The sequence below is a fragment of the Natator depressus genome, chromosome 14 (assembly GCF_965152275.1).
Source record: "Natator depressus isolate rNatDep1 chromosome 14, rNatDep2.hap1, whole genome shotgun sequence".
NCBI lineage: Eukaryota > Metazoa > Chordata > Testudines > Cheloniidae > Natator > Natator depressus.
In genome coordinates this window covers 13,917,422-13,937,374 of record NC_134247.1, presented here as the reverse complement: position 1 = coordinate 13,937,374, position 19,953 = coordinate 13,917,422, and the positions used below count along the sequence as shown (strand labels likewise).

The window sequence follows — 19,953 nt, the reverse complement described above, 5'->3', positions numbered from 1 at the left end:
CTGCTATTAGAGGAAGCAAATGTAAACAAAAACAAAACAAAAAAAAACATGCTTTACTTGGAGAATTTAATGCCTCTGTGGCTGACGTGCGATTTCGATACAGTGTAATACTGGAGTTATCTTTGGATGCCACATTTTCAGGTGCCTCTTCCGATTGCTTACTATCCTCAGACTTGTATGCTGCCATGGTAAGTCCTATATTCCTTTTTTTTTTTTTTAAGTCAATACCACTTCCACTAATGAACGCTCAGCTGCAGAAGAGCAGAGTAGCCAAAGATTCAGCCCTTACCGTAAATCCGATGCCCACAGTGGCAGAAAAAGAGCCGGGAATGAACTTGCCCTGGTCAAACTGAACCAGCAGTGATGTCTTCCCCACTCCACTGTCTCCAACCAGGATAGTCTGTAAGAATCAAAGAGAGAGCCATTAGCATCCCCCCGACAAGTGACTCAGGAAGCTGAGAACTGCCTTTGCTGTCTGGAACTCTGCAGGCTTCTCCAATACGTATCCTCTGCATGCTGCGTGGGGAAGAGCATGGCAGTTCCGTGCCCCTTTTCCCCACGTACCTACAGCTGGGTTATTTGTTGCTTGTGAAGTGCCTGGATCCCACTGAACACATTCTGAACTGGTGTAAATAGCTGCAGCTCTGTTGAAGTCAATGGAGTGATGCCAATTTCCACAAGCTAAAGATCTAGCTCCTAGGGTCTGATTCTGCCCTCATGCTGGTTTTACGCTAGATTGACTCCAATGACTCCGTTAGAGTTACTCCTGATTTACACCAATGTAAGTGAGGTCAGAATCAGTCCCATGGCATCTCTGAGGGATCCAGGCAGCAGCAAACACCCAAGTGATGAAGGTGGGGGGATCCGACCCAGCCGACTGTCGTTAACCCTCAAGCACCAGGGAAATGGAAAGCTCCGTTCGGAGTCCTTAGCCAGCACTTTTGGGCCAGAGACCATGTGGAATCACTGGGCTCAGGAGACTCACTGCAAGTCATTAGGAGTTGGGCTCCTGAATCTCTAAATCACTCTTGGGACTTAGCCGTGTAAACCACCTAGGGCTTGCAGTGCTGAGCAGCACAATGACTCAGTACCTGTAGAAACCAGGGCCCAGCACACAGACTTCAGTTCACCCTCGTCAGTGCATCGCAGGAGGTGCCTCGCATCTCCCGGGACCAGTACTGTGAGTGCGTTAGCCACCAGTATGGGCCTGAGCTAGTGACCATGAAGTACAGGGAAGGAGTCCCATTGATTTCCATGGGTGCTGGATCAGACCCCAGGGCTGCAGCCCATTGGAGTCAATGGGAGTTTTAGGGGGAGCTGGATCATATCATGTGTGAGAAAAGATGCGGGTGTGCATAGGACTAGTGGGCATATGTGGGTGTGTAAAGAGTCTCTCAGGATCATGCTAGCTCCTCACATCCTAATATTCTCCAGAGAGCCCACCTCCCTCCTTTTGAAATGTGTCCCTCACTCCTCTGTTCTGCTGTGGCCCTGCCACTGTACAGGGCTTTCCTTTGTTCCTGACGGAAGGGAAGAGGTGAGCAGGGCTCAAAAAACAGTAGTTCCTGAGGCCAAGAGACCGCTACCCTCTTACACCCAACCTTCCTGTTCCTCTTTTCCTCGGCTTTAGGGGCACAGAGTTTTGTGAAAATCCAACCACATCTGGCTATGTGGTCACAGCATCTGATCAACAGCTTTCATGTGCAAATAATGGCTCCTGCTAACACAGAGGCCCCTCAGAGGAGAGGGTCAGCCCTACTTCCTCTTTCTCTGCCTCTGTGGTGGGGACCCTATTCCGCATGGCTCTCCTGGTGAATTCTCAATGATCTCGGAAATAACTGAGTTCAGACAGGAAACCCATCCAGTCCTGTATATTAACTGCACAGAGCAGCACTACCCAGAAGCCAGCCCTAGAGATGGAGAATTATGATGGCTCCCTGGGCTTCTCTCCTTTCAGATTCAGCGGGATGCCACCGTCCCACAATAAACTCCTGCCTCATGGCCTGAGAAATGTTATGAACAGAGGACCTCATTTAAATGGATTCACTCTCCCTGGGCCCTCCCTTTTCTCTGACTCTCGCCAATGTCCTTCCTGAAACCATGGTTCAACTCTGGAAAGTGACCCCATACACATGCCGGGTGCCATGTTTATTCCGATATTTTTTCCCCCAGCTGCAGCCCCTGCAAACTCAACCTAGGATTCAAAAGTTAGGCTAGATTCTCTCCTTCTGGCATATCATCACCAGTAATAAAAGTGCTGCTGGCCCTTATTTACCCCCATGCAATGCCACCATCTTCAGATTATACCCTCAGTGATGCTTGATGTAGTGTATATAATAGTGTAGTATCCCTTTAAGTAGTTGGGAGCCCTCTAATGATGCTCACCATGTTCTGTTTTAGAAGCCACCACAGCCCAATTGGATCAGCAGTATGTTTAGCTATAGTGAGGCCTCTAATCTTATGTACATTCAGCAAATACAATTATTTGGTCTCCACTGTGCCCATGTGGTTCCTTTATTTTATGTTTGTTGCCTGAAGGGCAAAAACACCCAACATCCAGGTAACCTCATATACAACTAGGTTTGCATAGGTGTAACTGATTGGCTCTGTAATGGGAATTTAGCATTAATTTCTGATGATGCACTAGGAGGAATGGAATCCAGACCCTCCAGTGCCCCTGTACCTTAGCCGTGCTGGCTCGGCAGGGCTAACAGGAGTAAACTAGGTAGTAAAACCTTATTTTTGTCACCTACAACTCGGAAAGACACTGGACACTGGAAAGAAGAAGGTGTCAGTTTTACATGCTCTCTTTTTAGAGCAAAACTGGATGTTAATGACACCACCTAGCTCTTATCTAGTGCTTTTCATCCATAAATCTCAAAGGCCCTTAAACTGGCCGCCAGGAAGTTTAGACTTGAAATTAGACGAAGGTTTCTAACCATCAGAGGAGTGAAGTTTTGGAATAGCCTTCCAAGGGAAGCAGTGGGGGCAAAAGATCTATCTGGCTTTAAGATTAAACTCGATAAGTTTATGGAGGGGATGGTATGATGGGATAACATGGTTTTGGTAATTAAATATTCATGGTAAATAGGCCTAATGGCCTGTGATGGGATGTTAGATGGGGTAGGATCTGAGTTACCCAGGAAAGAATTTTCTGTAGTATCTGGCTGGTGAATCTTGCCCATATGCTCAGGGTTTAGCTGATGGCCATATCTGGGGTCGGGAAGGAATTTTCCTCCAGGGCAGACTGGAAGAGGCCCTGGAGGTTTTTCGCCTTCCTCTGTAGCATGGGGCACGGGTCACTTGCTGGAGGATTCTCTGCTCCTTGAAGTCTTTAAACCATGATTTGAGGACTTCAATAGCTCAGGCACAGGTGAGAGGTTTTTCGCAGGAGTGGGTGGGTGAAATTCTGTGGCCTGCGTTGTGCAGGAGGTCAGACTAGATGATCATAATGGTCCCTTCTGACCTTAGTATCTATGAATCTATGAAAAAAAGAGGTCAGTGTCATTATACCCGTTTTACTGATGGAGTAACTGAGGCATGGGGAAAGTGAAGTGACTTGTCAAAGGTCACTCAGCAGTCCAGTGGCAGAGCCAAGAATAGAACCCAGCTTTCCTGAGTCCCAGTCCAGTGTTCTGTCCAATAGGGAACTCTAAATAAGGGAAAGCAGGGACTTGAAGCTAGTGTCTCCCACGCCCCAGGTGAGTGCCCTAAGACCCCCCCCACACACACACTCCACCCCAGTTGTATTGCAAATACATTTTATAATGTTATGGTTTCATTCTGTTGCAGAATAAAAACAAACCTCGAAACCGCGACATTTTTCGCAAACTGGAATTTTTGTTTTGCAGCCAGCCCTAGTGCTCCCAGCTGTCAACTCCCTCCAAAGGCATCGCGCGGGATCGGACCCACAGGCAGTACACGTTTACTCTGAAAAGGTGCACCGCATTTTGAAAGGAAATTGCTTCACCCAGGTTCCCACCCCTTTTGTGTTTGCTTTTGACGAAGACAGGAGTGGTTGAGATTTGCAGGCACCAATGTTCTCAGATACTGAGCTCAAAGTCTCAAGTGGGAGCGTTCACAAAAACTGAATGTTACATATGTGCACAAGAGTATTCGGGCTGGAATTCTTTGCACGCTCATCTAATCAGGGACCAGAAACAACATGACGTGACTTATCTGATCAACCAACCACAATACAGCTCAAATAACCAATATTCACAGAGAACTGCCCAGGGTCAGGCCAAAAATTTTCCAAAATTACCCCCAGAATTGGACAATGGATAAATGAGAGGAGATTGCAGCCTGTTTGTGGAATATCCAAGGGGGGAAAAAACAGGCTACGTTCATTATCAATTATTTTCTCAGCTCTAATAGTGAGTGTAAGGTAGGGAAAAGACCGAAGAAAACTCCAGGATCGAAATGCTACAGTTACCATTTATTTTTCTCTTTCTGGCCTCTGTTTAAAACAAAGATGGACCTCACGCTATAAAATCCAGAACTGAGTCCACATCAAGATTTTGCATTCTCACAAACTTTGACGATGGTTGGATTCAGGTTTGTGTTTCACTCGCTTACAGAGTGAAGGGCAAGCCACCCAATTGGGAGTTAGGTTTCAGAGTAGCAGCCGTGTTAATCTGTATCCGTAAAAAGAAAAGGAGTACTAGTGGCACCTTAGAGACTAACCAATTTATTTGAGCATGAGCTTTCGTGAGCTACAGCTCACTTCATCGGATGCATTCTAACACGGCTGCTACTCTGAAACCTTTTGTAGTGATAATCAAGGTGGGCCATTTCCAGCACTTTACAAGCTGGAAGATAGCTGGGAGTGCGGTAGTGTAGGGCCTGAGGAGGAAGTCTACATTGCCAGACAATCCTGCTGTCAGGGTGCCAATGCCTGAGATGATGGGGCATCCAGGATTTCCAGATTTATGGATCTTGGGTAGCAGATAGAATACCCCTGGTCGGGGTTCTAGGGGTGTGTGTGCGGATTTGTTCTTGTGCTTTTTCAGGGAGTTTCCTGAGCAGATGGTGTAGTTTCTTTTGGTAACCCCCAGTGGGATCAGAGGGTCCTGGCTTGTAGAAAGTGGTGTTTCGTGTTCTCTGTGTATATAAAATCTCCCCACGATATTTTCCACTGTATGCATCCGATGAAGTGAGCTGTAGCTCATGAAAGCTTATGCTCTAATAAATTTCTTAGTCTCTAAGGTGCCACAAGTCCGCCTTTAATTTGAAGTTAGATTCCCTTCCAAAAAGTTAGAGTGGGAGCTGGACCTGAGGTTTTGCTTCCAACCTGTCACTAATTGAAAGGGAAGCTGCCTTGTGAACTTCGATTATATTGCAAAGAGAAAGTCACAATTTAAAAAAAAAAATCCTTACATGTAATAAAAATAGTTAACAGGAAAGCTGCCGTTTCAACACGGCTAGAGAAACAGGAAGAGCAACTCAACATGTTGTGATAATATTTGGCAATTATACAGTGCATTCCATCTTCATAGCGCTGCACAATCCCCCCCTTCCACTCCCCCAGGGGCAGGAAAGTAACTATTGTCAGCCTGCATTTTACCGATAGGGAAACTGAAACATTAACATGAAGTGACTTGACCAAGGTCACAAAAGGAGTCAGCCGGCTCAGTTCTCCCCTGTATCCATGCTCCACTTGCCACAGAAGAGCCAAAGTGACTTCACACAGCAAGTCAGGGGCAGAGCTAGAACTCAGGTCCCAGCCCAGCACTGTAGCCACTAGACCACACTGTCTCTCTGCTGAATTTTGCCAGATGAAGCACAAAAACAACTCACCTGCTCTAACGAAGGGCAGGTGAGGATGGCAAAGCTAATGATACATTAATAACCCATTCAAGAGAGGCGAACCACCATAGCTGAATGGACAATTAGCATTTGGCATGGTTGGTGTTTTAGATACACACAGAGTTAAATAACAGTTCTCCAACCCCCTGCAAGAGCCTCCAACAGAAGCCGGATTGCAGCTGATTGCTTCCCCTCCCTTCTTCCTCTCTGCCCTGGTTCTTTCTTCTGTATTTCATCTAGTGTTTCTGCTCCTGTGATTGTAACTTGGCCAGGTTGTGATATGAAGCAGAGCACCAGGAAAAGACTGACTGAAAGAACAAAGCAGAAGTGTCTGGATGTCACTTACCACAGACACGGGATTTGCAAACCTGAGAGAGAGAAATGTCCCAGGCTGGAAGGAACCAGAGCTCTCTTTTTAGAGCATTTTAAAGAAAAGACCTGACAGAGCTTTAGGGAGAAAGGGGCAGTTGGAGGGACAATGCGGCTGTCCTTCACTGGGGTGATTCTCTTCCTTGCAGGTGAGAGGTTTCTATTGATCCAGTCACACCAGAGAGACTGCCTGAAAGGCTGATCTACCCACTGAGAGTCAGTATCCTTCGCTTCCCTTTCAAAAGGAGAGAGGCTAAGGGGGTTTATTGTCATCTTTCTACTGGGGATTTATGCTGGGTAACTTGAGCATTAACACTAATGGGAATCACCCAAGTCCAACCCCTGTGGAGCCAAACGAGACCCTCCCCCTATATTTCTCTGCTGGTCGGCAGCACGCTGCATGGTCTGATAGGGACCAGCTGGGGTGGAGGGAATGGGGCCCCTTGGGGCGTTGAGTTCAAGTTGCCATTCTGCCTCCTCAACCATTCAGTGAAGAGGAAATGACAAGGTTTGCTTTTTGATTTGTTTTTCAGGCTACTCCTCTGGGCTGGCTGCCCTGGAGCTGACTGGCCCTGGGGAGGTGAGCAGGGCCCTGGGCGAGTCGGTGTCCGTGCAGTGTCAATACGATAAAAGGTATCAAGGAAACAGAAAATACTGGTGCAGAGGAGCAGTTTGGAGAACCTGTCACACAGCTGTTGAGACCACAGGGTCGGAGGCCGAGGCAAAGAGGGGCAGAGTCTCCATCAGAGACAACCCCAGGCTGTGCACATTCACAGTGACCATGAAGAACCTGACGCTGGGAGATGCTGGGATTTACTGGTGTGGGATAAGCAGACTTGGATACGATCCAGGAGTTCCTGTTGAGGTGACTGTTGTCCCAGGTGAGTGTCTGCTCAGATCTCTGTACAACTCCTACATTGCGAGTAAGGTTGAATGGGGGACGGGTAAGAAAGAGAGACGGGCACTTGAGGGCAGGATGTTCGTACATCCCTACCTGTCCCCACAGGTGATTTCCTGATCTGACTCACCCCTTCTGGTATTGCTGTGGGCCACGAGCAAGACACGTGCGGGTCTGGAAGAGGCCGTCGCCGTGGGCATGCTCGAGTCAGAGTTTATTGTCTGGGTGGGTTTTACACCTCCCCAGGCAGCCACAGCTGCTCCCTCCCCCAGACCAGCTCGGAAGAACCGGGGGCACAACTGCAGCCCCACGTTGACTAAGGGATCCAGCAGGGAGCTTGCCAGGGAAGGAACCAAGAGGCTCTAACCAGCACAGGAGCAGAGCAGTAGCCGAAGGCAGCGAATGTTGGCTGAAGCTCCCGATCCCCATCGAAGTTTCTTTAAAATGTGGCTCTGGTCTGAAAACCGGCTGGAAAAAACCTGGCACCTTGATGGTCTCTCAGGGATTCCAGGTCAAACGCGCTCCCTTTACGAGCACCAAGATGTTAGTTTTCCAGCTGTAGGCCCCCTGCAAACCTGGAATCTGAGGGCCATGCTGGGCTCCTTCCTGGCAGCTCATCATCACCAGGACTAAAAATTCTAGGGGGCAGATTAAACCTGCTAAAGATGCTCCAGGTATATTCAATCACCTTTGTAAATGAACTCACACCAGTCCTGGTCATGCTCCTTATCTGCGTACTTTCCATGGGCATTCATACGCTGAGTTTTTTCTGGGAAAGCATTTTCATAAACCAAATTTTACATTGACATTTGGATGTGGAATATCTCACACAGCTACCCAATTGGGGAGTAGAGACAAACTCTTGTTGGGGCTCAGCTGGCCAGTTGCAACTCACCACTGCTACAATCACAAATATTAACCTTTCCTATGTGTGAAATTCACCACTGTGCAGAGGGACATTACCCACTTAGGCCATTTAGCCTCCCTCTGTAGCAGCTAGTTAGAGAAGAGAGGGGCCCAAGCCACAAAATATGGATCCAGATTTTTCACCCCACAAGGTTTGGGGTGTGTGTGTCCAGATCGAGGGCTTTGACTCAGCCCTTTACAGGCATAGGGGCCAACTCCAAAATTCAGATCCAGAATTCTCTCCCCCACCCGACCCCCACCCCAATGTTCGGGAAGGGATTGGATCTTCCCACCCCTAATTTGAAGGAAAACTGCATAGAAATGATTTTCAAATCACTACAGCTACATTTCAAAGAGTAAATGCCTATTTTTAAAAGTCCCTTACACATAATAAATATCAACAGTTAACAGCAAAGCTGCAGTCTCAAGTGTCTGATGACCTGGTGTGAGACACAGGAAGGGCAACTCAATATATAACACTTAGCACCTATACGGTGCTTCCTGTCTTCACAGCAGCACTGTACAAATGACAGGTTTCAGAGTAGCAGCCGTATTAGTCTGTATTCGCAAAAAGAAAAGGCGGACTTGTGGCACCTTAGAGACGAACAAATTTATTAGAGCATAAGCTTTCATGAGCTACAGCTCACTTCCTCGGATGCATACAGTGGAAAATATAGTGGGGAGATTTTATATACACAGAAAACATGAAACAATGGGTGTTACCATATACACTGTAACGAGAGTGATTAACTCTCGTTACAGTGTGTATGGTAACACGCATTGTTTCATGTTCTCTGTGTATATAAAATCTCCCCACTGTATTTTCCACTGTATGCATCCGATGAAGTGAGCTGTAGCTCACGAAAGCTTATGCTCAAATAAATTTGTTAGTCTCGAAGGTGCCACAAGTCCTCCTTTTCTTTTTAGAAATACTGGTGCAGAGGAGCACAGTGGAACAGCCGCTCCAAAGTTGTTGAGACTGAAAAGTCAGAGATCAAGGTGAAACGGGGCAGAGTCTCCATCACAGACAGTCACAGCAGGAGCACACTTACTGTGACCATGGAGAACCTGACTCTGGGAGATGCTGGGATCTACTGGTGTGGAATAAATATAAAAGGTGCAGGTGATCCTTATTCCCTTGTTAAGGTGACTGTTCTCCCAGAAAGAAAAGGAGGACTTGTGGCACCTTAGAGACTAACCAATTTATTTGAGCATAAGCTTTCGTGAGTTACAGCTCACTTCATTGGATGCAGGTGAGTCTCTGCTCTGATCTATTGATGGCAACCTGGAGCAAGGGCCAGATTAACTCTCCCGTGGGACCGGGGCTATTAGATTTTGTGGGGCCCCTGTATACAAGTCTTTTTCCTAATTTAAAATAAAATTATCACAATTATGGCATTGAGGCTATTAATGCTATACTAAACTTGCCTTTTAGTTAACATAAAGTCATTCTGTGGTTACATTTAAGTCTTAAAACATGTAGAATATAGTAAAGTTAATTCAAAATAGCCTACTTCTTACCTAAGAACAGCTGTTATATTAGTTTCTTTCTGGGAGGGAGTTTGGATGCCGGGCGGAGGGGGCTCCAGGCTGGAGCAGAGTGTTGGTGCAGGAGAGGGTGAGGGGTGCAGGCTCTGGGAGGGAGTTTGGGTGCAGGAGGGGGTTCTGACTTGGGGCAGGGGATTGGGGTGCAGGAGGGAGTGCGAGGTGTAGGCTCTGGCCGGGAGGCACTTTACCACAGGGAGCTCCCAGCCAGCAGCACCGTAGGGCTCAGGCAGGCTGCCTGCATGCCGTGGCCCCACACCAATGGGAAGCCGCCGGCTGCTGACACGTCTCTGCGTGTCCCTGGGGGGGAGGGGAACGATGTGTCTCCGTGCAGTGCCCGCACCTGCAAGTGCCCAGTTCCCAGCCAATGGGAGCTGCGGGGACGGTGCTGGCAGCAGGGGCAGCATGTGGTTAGTCGCCCTCCTGCCAGGGGCTGCAGAAACGTGCCAGCAGCTGGCTGCTTCCGGGAGCAGCATGGAGCCGTGGCATGTAGGCAGCCTGCCTGAGCCCTGCTGAGCAGTGGCCCCCCTTAGCCCGGGGCTGCAGCCCCTAAAGCCTCTTCATTAATCTGGCCCTGCCTGGAACCCAAGTGTCTTTGATTGGGGAGTGCTGGTGAGAGACTCAGACAGCTATTTATAGGCCCTAGCTTATCCCCAGGATAGCATCCTGGTCACTCAACCCTAGTGTACAGCAATAGGCTTTGTGTTTGGGTTGGTGAGGCTGGAGGAGTGAGCTGATGTGGGCGCCCAGGGGTTAGTGTATGTATGTGTGTGCAAGCTACACCACCTACTCCCGGGCAGCCCCGTGCACCCACTCCTGCAACAACTCTTAGTGCTTGGAGGGCCAGCAGGGTGCTGCTGGAGGCCTCCAAGCACCAAAGCAGGGGAATGGCAGCAGTGGGCTGCAAGACCCTCCCCGTCACACATAAAGGCAATCCTGTCGCTGCTGACCTGAGGCTGGGGGCAGAGGGACCAGGGGGCAGGGACTCCTGGCAATGCAGCCAACTGTAGGGGAGACTCCCCTACTGAATGCAGGACTGGGATGGGGAGAAGCAGCAGGCTGGGGGGGCAGGTGTGGAGAGGGGGAGCAGGAAGGAGCACAGAGTGGGGTGTGCTCTACCTTGGGTACCTTGCTGTGCATGCCTAGCTCCATTGCAGCAGGTCTCTTGGATCAAGCTGGAACCCCAGGCAGTATGGGCTAGTCCCTGAGGGCTCCCCGCTCTGGGCTGGCTCAGGAAGCCACGGTGCACTAGGAACAGAAGCAGCCAGCGGAACCTGCTCCTTCTGTCGACATTTCCTTGTGAAGATCAAATAAAGGGAACAACTGTGCGTGTTGAAATTTAAAATCCACACAGTGGCCTGTGTGAGAGCTATTATGGGACAGGATCAGTGTGCAGAACAGAGGGGTGTCTGGGGATCTGGTCCTGGAGCAAGGCGGGGGGGAAAGCCTGTATGATCTCAGAGAAAATCCCTAGAGGGGCTCAGGTTTGAATATCTCCCTTGCTGCAGGGGCTAAATATTTGGCCAATATCTATTACAGCAAATCGAATGGCCCCCGCAGGCTGAGTGCGTTCAGTCTGGAGACTGCCATCAATGCTTGGAGTACAGCATAGGGGGAACTTACTGCTGCTCTGAGGCCCTGATCCAAAGCCCATTGAAGTCTCTGGATACACTCCCACTAACTTCAGTGCGCATAAGGCCCTAAGTGCAACCTTAACTACGGAGCTCCATGCTATGTATCCCATGCGAAATCCCCCCTCCCTATCCAGTCCCCACCCTGAGATCAGCCCACTCCCATGCAGCGTACCCCAGCTCCTTGCCTTTGCTCCATTACAGAGCTCGGCTTTTCACAGATGGACGGTAGCTGCCATCGCCTGGTTGTGTGGTCGCTTGTGTGCGGTGCATTTGTTAGTGACAGTCTAGACCCCAGCGGTCACCTCTCTGCGTGCCAGCTGACACTCATACTGTGCGCTAATTGTCCCCCTCAGTGAGAGGCCAAGAACTCCAAGCATGGATTCACCAAGGGAAGGTCATGCCTGACTAATCTAATCGCCTTTTATGATGAGATTACTGGTTCTGTGGATGAAGGGAAAGCAGTGGATGTATTGTTTCTTGACTTTAGCAAAGCTTTTGACACGGTCTCCCACAGTATTCTTGTCAGCAAGTTAAGGAAGTATGGGCTGGATGAATGCACTATAAAGGTGGGTAGAAAGCTGGCTAGATTGTCGGGCTCAACGGGTAGTGATCAATGGCTCCATGTCTAGTTGGCAGCCGGTGTCAAGTGGAGTGCCCCAGGGGTCGGTCCTGGGGCCGGTTTTGTTCAATATCTTCATAAATGATCTGGAGGATGGTGTGGATTGCACTCTCAGCAAATTTGCGGATGATACTAAACTGGGAGGAGTGGTAGATACGCTGGAGGGGAGGGATAGATACAGAAGGACCTAGACATATTGGAGGATTGGGCCAAAAGAAATCTGATGAGGTTCAATAAGGATAAGTGCAGGGTCCTGCACTTAGGATGGAAGAATCCAATGCACCGCTACAGACTAGGGACCGAATGGCTAGGCAGCAGTTCTGCGGAAAAGGACCTAGGGGTTACAGTGGACGAGAAGCTGGATATGAGTCAGCAGTGTGCCCTTGTTGCCAAGAAGGCCAATGGCATTTTGGGATGTATAAGTAGGGGCATAGCGAGCAGATCGAGGGACGTGATCGTTCCCCTCTATTCGACACTGGTGAGGCCTCATCTGGAGTACTGTGTCCAGTTTTGGGCCCCACACTACAAGAAGGATGTGGATAAATTGGAGAGAGTCCAGCGAAGGGCAACAAAAATGATTAGGGGTCTAGAGCACATGACTTATGAGGAGAGGCTGAGGGAGCTGGGATTGTTTAGTCTGCAGAAGAGAAGAATGAGGGGGGATTTGATAGCTGCTTTCAACTACCTGAAAGGGGGTTCCAAAGAGGATGGCTCTAGACTGTTCTCAATGGTAGCAGATGACAGAACGAGGAGTAATGGTCTCAAGTTGCAATGGGGGAGGTTTAGATTGGATATTAGGAAAAACTTTTTCACTAAGAGGGTGGTGAAACACTGGAATGCGTTACCTAGGGAGGTGGTAGAATCTCCTTCCTTAGAGGTTTTTAAGGTCAGGCTTGACAAAGCCCTGGCTGGGATGATTTAACTGGGAATTGGTCCTGCTTCGAGCAGGGGGTTGGACTAGATGACCTTCTGGGGTCCCTTCCAACCCTGATATTCTATGATTCTATGAACTGAACTGGCCCTAGAGACCGATGGCTCCCTTCACTCCTAGGAGTGCAGTGGGGAAGCTTGCTCTGCCTGTGCTGGGAGTGTTCGGTGAAGAGAGGGCTCCAGGCTCCAGCATGGGCAGGCTGGCACCTTTCACCTGAAATGTCGAGACTAAGAACGCAGCAGCCTATGGAGAAGTGACATTTTGAAGACCTCAGAGCACTGTGTTTTCTGGCTTATATTTTCAGCGCTTTCCACTGCGGTGATGGTAACCACTGAATCTCTCTCCCCAGCAATAAGCACAACAAACGCAGCTGAGCACCCCAAAAGGTAAGGGCAGTTAAGTAAATGTAAAAGCAGGGTCTAAGCTGGGGTGTTCAGGGCTGAATTTCCAGGCCCAGCTTTGCACGCTTGTCACAGTCTGCAGCGGCAGAGACGGGCACATCCTGGTTTATGTAAGCACGCTAAGGGGCCAAGCGCCTAGCTGCCTGATTGGTGCCTGCAGATGGGGATTTTGCACATCCAAAACCAGAAGTTCCCACGCGCCTGCTGGTGCTCGTGACCCTGCACTGCCAGGCTGATGCACCGTTTCCCGGCCCTGTGCGTCATCATTTACACATGCACAGAGGGAGTGCAAGCACACTGTAAAAGTCTGTGGGAGAACGGCACACGTTCTGCAGGCTCAGGAAGCTACACAGCACAGAGAGTAGAGCCGCTGCCTCAGGGTCTCTCAGCGCTTACCGGTGTGACAGAGCTAGGACTAGATCTCGGGTGTTCCTGGACTCCGGTTCTGTGGTCAGGCCACTAGCCCAGGCTTCCTCAAGACCTTTACTCTGTCTAACTGCACTTTCTCTATTGGTTTCCCTAATAACGCTTGGCAATCAGTGTACAAGAAGCTGCCATCTTATTTCTCACCCTTCCCGAGAGAGGTAGAGACCTTCCCCAAAGATCACCCTCCTCCTTCAATCTTCACTGCTCCAACCACACACGGCGGCAGCAGGCAAATCCTCTCTTTTCTCTTGGCCTGCTTTTCCCTCTTATTCATATTGCCAGCCCTGTCTGCTCTGCCTTCCCTCCCCGCCAGCTGTAGCTACAGCTGGTAAATTAAATCTTCCCCTGGATATGGTAACTTAGCCAACTCACTTACTCTAATTATATCACATCTCCCTTGGCACACATGCTAATAAATAAAATTGTCTTGGTTTCTGAGCTTCTAGTGTCTGTACAGAACCCAGTTCGCATTTCCCTGCTCTGGCCCTGTCTCTCTTTTGTACCGTAACATGAGCAGGTCAAAGATCTCCCTTTAGCTGACGTGGGTCTCACCCTTCAGCCCCTGGTGTAGAAACCGAGGGCTGGTCTACAGCCAAAGCCAGGGTTTAAACCAAAACTTAGGTCAGCCTAGCAATGTTGCTCTGGGGTGTGAAACATTCACACTGCTGAGAGATGTCATGAAGCTGACCAAAGCCCCGGTATAGACATCACTAGGTCAATGGAAGAATTTGTCTGTCTACCTAGCTCCTGCCTCTTGTGGGGGTGGATTTATTACAACGATGGAAAAAACCCTTCTATCACTGAAGCACGTGTCTACACTACGGCAGCACAGTGACTGCGCTGTTGGGTAGACAAGCCCGAAAAGGGGTCAGTTTTATACCAATTCAGTTAAACTGGTGCAACTTTGTGTGTGGACACTTACACGGATCTTAAGCTGGATTGTAGCAGTTCAGCTGGGTCAGTAAATCATCAGGTCCACGCTAAACCCCATATAACCAGTTTGAAAAACTGATAAGAGGAGCCTTCACGCAGGGCCGTGCAATAGTTTAACAGCATCAGTTTTTGAACTACTTTGAGTTAAAGTAGTGCAACTTCGGCACGCAGGTAACCCCTGACTGGATAATTCTGTGCATTGTTCCCAGGGGGGAGCAGCACTGCTTTAGCCATGCTTTGTGGAGGTCTCTTTCTATAGAAGGTAGTGGAAGGGCTTCTGCATTTATAAGAGGAGACTAGAGATGGGAGAGGGTCACTTTTTTTCAGCTCTGATGAAATGCCCAGTAGGCTGAATTTGGACAGTATCAAGTCTGGCTCTGGGCCTCTCTCTGGAGCTTGGTTGGTTGGAATGGGAATTGGTATTCACTGGGTCAAGGAGTGGCTGTGGGTCCCTGGGGCTGGGGGTGAACAATCCCTAGAGCTGGGAGGGTCATGGCATGGCCTGTAAATGGCTGCTGGCAGTCCAGTATACAGAGGTGCATTTGCACAAATACCTAGGGCAGGGCTGGCTTTGTTCCCCGACTGAATTTCCACCACCCCCTTCACTGACAGGTAGGCAGTGTCTCAGAGATGTATTTTTCCCTTTGTCTTCCAGTTCTCCTTTCACCAGCGCTCTGTTCTTGCTGCCAGTGCTCCTGCTGGTTTTACTTATGTTACTGAGCGGAGCCATTCTCCTGGCCAGAAGAATGATGCTGAAGAGGAAAAAGGGTGAGAGGTGGGGGCTGCCCTGGTCTCAGATGGCTCTGCCCTCCTTTCATTTCCTCCCCCCCCCCCCAATCACTTACTCCCTTGGTCAATAAAGCTTCGTGAAGCCCTGATCCTAACTGCTTAGTCTGCCAAAAATCCCATGCAAATCAGGAGTTTTGCCTCAGTAGCCAGTTCTCCCATTTCTACGTTCAGTGCAAGGGAAGTGGTTTAAACAGAACTGCAACTATTTAGAGAGCAGCCAGACTGTGCTAAGCACAATAGGGACACACAGCAAGACACAGTTCCTAGAGGGAAAGGCTTTCAATTGAAGCAGGCAACACCCAGGCCCAGTGTAGGGGAGGGGAGTTTGAGCCCTGTTTCACTGTTTCTCTTATCTGATTTTGGTCTAAATCTCTCTCCCCCTGTCTGAACTTGGAATGGGGGGGTGGTGGTAAGGGCTAAGGGATTGGAGACATCTGGGTCCTGTCCTTGTGTGCAACATGAGAATAAAAATTCTTCAAGGCTTAGTCCACTAACATATGGGAGGCACTTGGTTACTACAGCGAGAAGCACCATAGAAAATCCTATGCAACAACCCCCTTCCTCTTCTCTGACAGATACTGAATTCCCTGCACTAACCCCCTCTCACCCCAGTCTCTGCCACCCACGCCAGGGTCAGTCCTACAAGGGGGTGAGCAGCCAGCCCCATTTTCCAGTCAAGGAGCCTACTCACACTCATGCAGTACGTAAGCATGGGCTAAATGCCTTGTGTGAGTGTGCAAGAGTGCTCAGCCCCCTGCAGACTCATGCCTATTTTCTTATTTTACACACGTACTCTCTTTTCTCCTGCTCCAGGTTGCATCACCCCTGAGCCAATGATTAGGCAGAGCTGTGGTTTAGTGCAGTTTCAAAAATAGCAACAGCCAAGTTACCCAAGACACTTGCTCAGCCCCAAGTGGAGCAATGAGAGAGAGACTGAGGAAGCCGGGGGGGAGAGGGGGTTTGTACTAACACTATTGGACAGGCAATGTAATACACCTCAGAAAGAGACGAGGCTAACAGCTTCCCCGCTATCACGGCTAGGGGGCTAAGCCACCACTCCCAAGGGGATATATGCAGCTGACTACACCCCACACACTTGACTTTGCCCTCCTGGTACAGAGATTTCCAGTGAGCAAACAGCAGCAGGCCATCTGCTTCTCCCAGGGAAGTTCCACTTTTCCAGGGTTGCACTCATCTGCCTGGAGGAGATCTGGCCCCATAGCTCTGCCTACAGTTCATCTGTGTTTATGGACCATGGCTTGCCAGTGCCCAATGCCACAGAGGGCCTCAGAATTCCTTCCTGTTCACAGTCTCCATCTGCTCTTTGCCCACTGGACACGGTGCAAGGGCAACTCCAGAGAATCACAGCAGGAGCAGCAATTGCTGTCCACTTGTGCGTGGGGGGATCTGGGTGTAAAACTGGTGCTTATTACACTGGTGAAGGCTGTGTAAGTGAAATAGGCTCAGGAGTTCCAGGGATGCAGGTGGTGGTTCTGGCTTGTAGGATGCATCTCAGCCACAGGGGTGGTGGAACCAGAGGAGATCCATCTCTCTCCTCTTGAAAGGCAAGAGGGTCTAGCTCCATCTGTGTTCTTCACCAGTTCTAGGTGCATGCCCTGTGCCTCATCCCAGCTATCCCGCGTCACTTCCAAAAGTCTATGCCCACCTAGTCTAAGCACTAACAGCTCAGAACTAAGCCCTGGAGAAAGAGGCCAACATTTTTGTGATGATAGTGGTAAAGGGCTGAACGCTTCAGCATTTTACCCCTCCTTATGTAGGATCTGGAGGAGCCCACCTCCCTTCCCCACTCCCAGCCTCGTCACTCCTCCTCTGTAGATCTTCTCTTTCAACACGGTTACATCAGTGTAATAAGGGTCTGTTATCTTTCAGCTGCTGGAGCCATTGGGCCTAGCCCAGCAGTGAATGAGGTAAGAGGGGGAATGAGTGCTGGGCTCTGAGACAGTGGGTTAATTCTCCAGCCCCAAGGGTGGCTTTAACAGTTGAGTTCAAGTCCGAGTAAGAGGGGGCTGAGCTCAGTTATTCAACCCCTTGGAACTAAAAATAAGAGGAGAATCCAGAGTGAGGGACAGGCTGAATCCCTAGGAAGGAGGTTGGTCATTGTAGGGGGGCCCCAGCCATGATTTGGTCTGGTGCACAAAGCATTGGATGGAGTCAGGAACCCTGGATCTGCCAATAGCTCATTGCGAGACCTTGGGTAAGTCACCATCTCTCTGTGCCTCTCTTTCCAGTCTGTAAAATGGGAAAAACACTAGTTCCCTTTGCAAAGGGCTTGAAGATTCCTGGCTGAAAAGCACTAGGTCAGCACTAGGAGCACTGCTGGAGAAAGCAGGGAGACTGTTGCTAGGTGTTTGGGGAGTGGGGAGTTAGAGGGGAGGAAAAACCAGGGGACAGATAACAGAGGTAGGCTGTGCCCCTGGATCACCCCAGAAGCAGTGCCTGGTGCTGCTGCAGGGGCAGAGAACGCCAGCTCAGAGATCCCAACCCAGATTGTGTTTTTTTTTCCCCTCCTTCAGGCAGTTACCAGCACCGAAAGTGATGTTTCCTATGCAACTGTGAAACCGAAGCCTAGAAAATCCATCACTACAGCCCCATCCCCTGACTCTGCTCAGGCCGAGCCCAGTCCAGAAAGGGTGGAATATTCAGCTGTAGTAAGGATTCTGGTATTCAGTTCTAAAATGCAAGGATGTTTGAAGAGATTCTTCTGATCCCCTTTATTCTCTTTAAATCTTGCTTTTGGGTTCTACAGGGCATGCCGAGTCTTGCACAAGAGCACTTGCATGCAATGTTCATGAGTCTTCTAGCACATTGAACCCTGTTCCTTTCATTAGCAGCAAGAGGAGTTCAGGAAAGGCTCTAGAAAAGTTTATCAAATTTCTAGAGGCTTTAGAAAAGCTTAATCTCCATCAGGTCTGGAAAAGTTTGGACCACCTCACACTCAGAACAGCAGCTGAAGTCAGAGCATAGAGGGCCAATTTTGCTTTGTTCTGCTTTGCACATACAATGTTGACAGACCGTAGTTGCTGGCGGGCAGGATTGAACCTGGGGCCTCTGAAGCTTAGTGCATGAGCTAGAAGCCAGCTGGCTGTCAGTGAAGGCAGTAGAGCAGACTCATTTTAGCTCTAAGGGGTCTCAGTGCCACTAGATGGGACAACACCACACCCAGAAGGTGTGTGGGTTTTACGCTATTTGCCTACATGTGGGTAACCGCATGTACCAGCTGGGAAACTGCAGGCCCAATCTCAGCCCATGCAGGTAGGATGCAAACAGGCCATGCACAAAGAGTCAGCTGCAAATTTAAATGTTCCAGTCTCGTGTGACTTGCCCAGCAGCCATGTCACATGCTCATCCACAGGACTGGAGTTCCACTCACCACCATGCCATTCTTAGAAAAAACTATTCCAAGTGCAGAAAGATCTGCACGTGCACGTGCGCGACAGGGATGTGCATGAGCATTAGGAAACCTGTGCTGTGCAACCAGCCTCATCCGAGCAATTGAGTTACTTAGACAAAGCAGCCAGGGTATGAGTGCCTCTGTTCCTCAGCATCTGTTCTAGTTACGGACTCTCGCCCTTCATTTCTTTTCTCTGATCAAGGCTGTTTTAAAATTTCAGGCTCCAGGGATGTCAGATATTTTTTACGCCACAGTGAAATATCCAATCCTGGATGAGCAGGCAATCTATGTCAACGTGGGCAGGTCATCCAACCAACCCCCCTTGAGCAGCCCTCTGGAACAAACAGAGTACTGCGAGCTGAAAAGGAAATAGGCTCCCCCCGGAACATCTCCCTCCTCCCTGTAGTTGTGTGGAAGTGCGAAGATTGCAACCTCTTGGAGCAGCGCTGCAAGGGATGGAATCGCCCGAGATGAGCTGGTGGAGACCCAGCCAGATTAAGCAAAGGCCAGATAGTCTCCCAGTTCAGTAGACTGTCTCGCCAGAATGGTCTGATGCAGCTGAACATGATGTGGTGTAATTGGGGGGGGGGGGGGAAAACGCCGTGGAGAGACAAAAGAATCACTTCCTCAGTCTTATTTATTTACATGTATGTCAGTCCTCACCTGCGCTCTCTCATGCAAGTTAAAGCCGGAGGGAAAAAAATAAATCTGATTCTGCGGAGATGGGTCCAAGTCACGTAGGTCTGCTCCAGTTTCCTAGATTTGAGTGGAGAGAGGTTGGGTTTGGGAGCCAGACCCCAGGAGCCTGGTGGTGCTGGCGACATCTTCATCCAGCTCTCCTGAGACAGTGAAGCTGCTGCATGGGTCATAGCTGCTCAGAGAGATAAGGGAGAACTGTGGGAGCAGGACCACAGAAAGACAAGGGATGGAGTGCAGCTGGCATCTGGGGACAATGCTTAGGCAGGAGCATTCCCAAAAAAAGGCAGCCGGGACTTTGATTGGAATGGGCCCCCAATGGGAGACAGTGCCAGGGAGGAAAGGAGAAAGACCTCAGAAACCAAGCAACATGGAATGGCACCTGCTCAGTGGAGATGATGCAGCATTGTTGGGGTATAGGCCTTGGAGAGAAAAGACAGCAGCCCTGGGAGGGGCGGGTTGGCAAGATTGGACCAGAGAGAGACAGGAAGCGGGAGGGAGTTTTGCATCATTTCACTGCATGCGTTCTGTTGCAAAATGGGCAGTGACCTTTCAAGGGGGAGCTCCCACAGCACCATGGGACAGG

The 19,953-nt window shown here is 49.6% G+C and overlaps 1 protein-coding gene across 1 annotated transcript; it reads left to right on the top strand.

The window, feature by feature from the left end:
* The first annotated feature begins 6,138 nt into the window (after positions 1–6,138).
* Positions 6,139–19,087, top strand: LOC141998812 (uncharacterized). The gene is made up of 8 exons (XM_074971794.1): positions 6,139–6,326; positions 6,711–7,183; positions 8,909–9,140; positions 13,012–13,096; positions 15,126–15,238; positions 17,150–17,187; positions 17,794–17,928; positions 18,892–19,087. The coding sequence occupies exons 1-8, from the start codon at positions 6,287–6,289 to the stop codon at positions 19,042–19,044; spliced, it is 1,269 nt and encodes a 422-aa protein (XP_074827895.1). The 5' UTR covers positions 6,139–6,286; the 3' UTR covers positions 19,045–19,087.
* Positions 19,088–19,953: the final 866 nt, after the last annotated feature.

Bases quoted from the DNA above. Each gene is read 5' to 3' on its own strand.
- LOC141998812 (XM_074971794.1), top strand. From the start codon at position 6,287: ATGCGGCTGTCCTTCACTGGGGTGATTCTCTTCCTTGCAG. The intron at 7,184-8,908 runs GTGATTTCCTGA...TTTTCTTTTTAG, and splicing joins ATCCCTACCTGTCCCCACAG to AAATACTGGTGCAGAGGAGC. The intron at 13,097-15,125 runs GTAAGGGCAGTT...TTTGTCTTCCAG, and splicing joins GCAGCTGAGCACCCCAAAAG to TTCTCCTTTCACCAGCGCTC.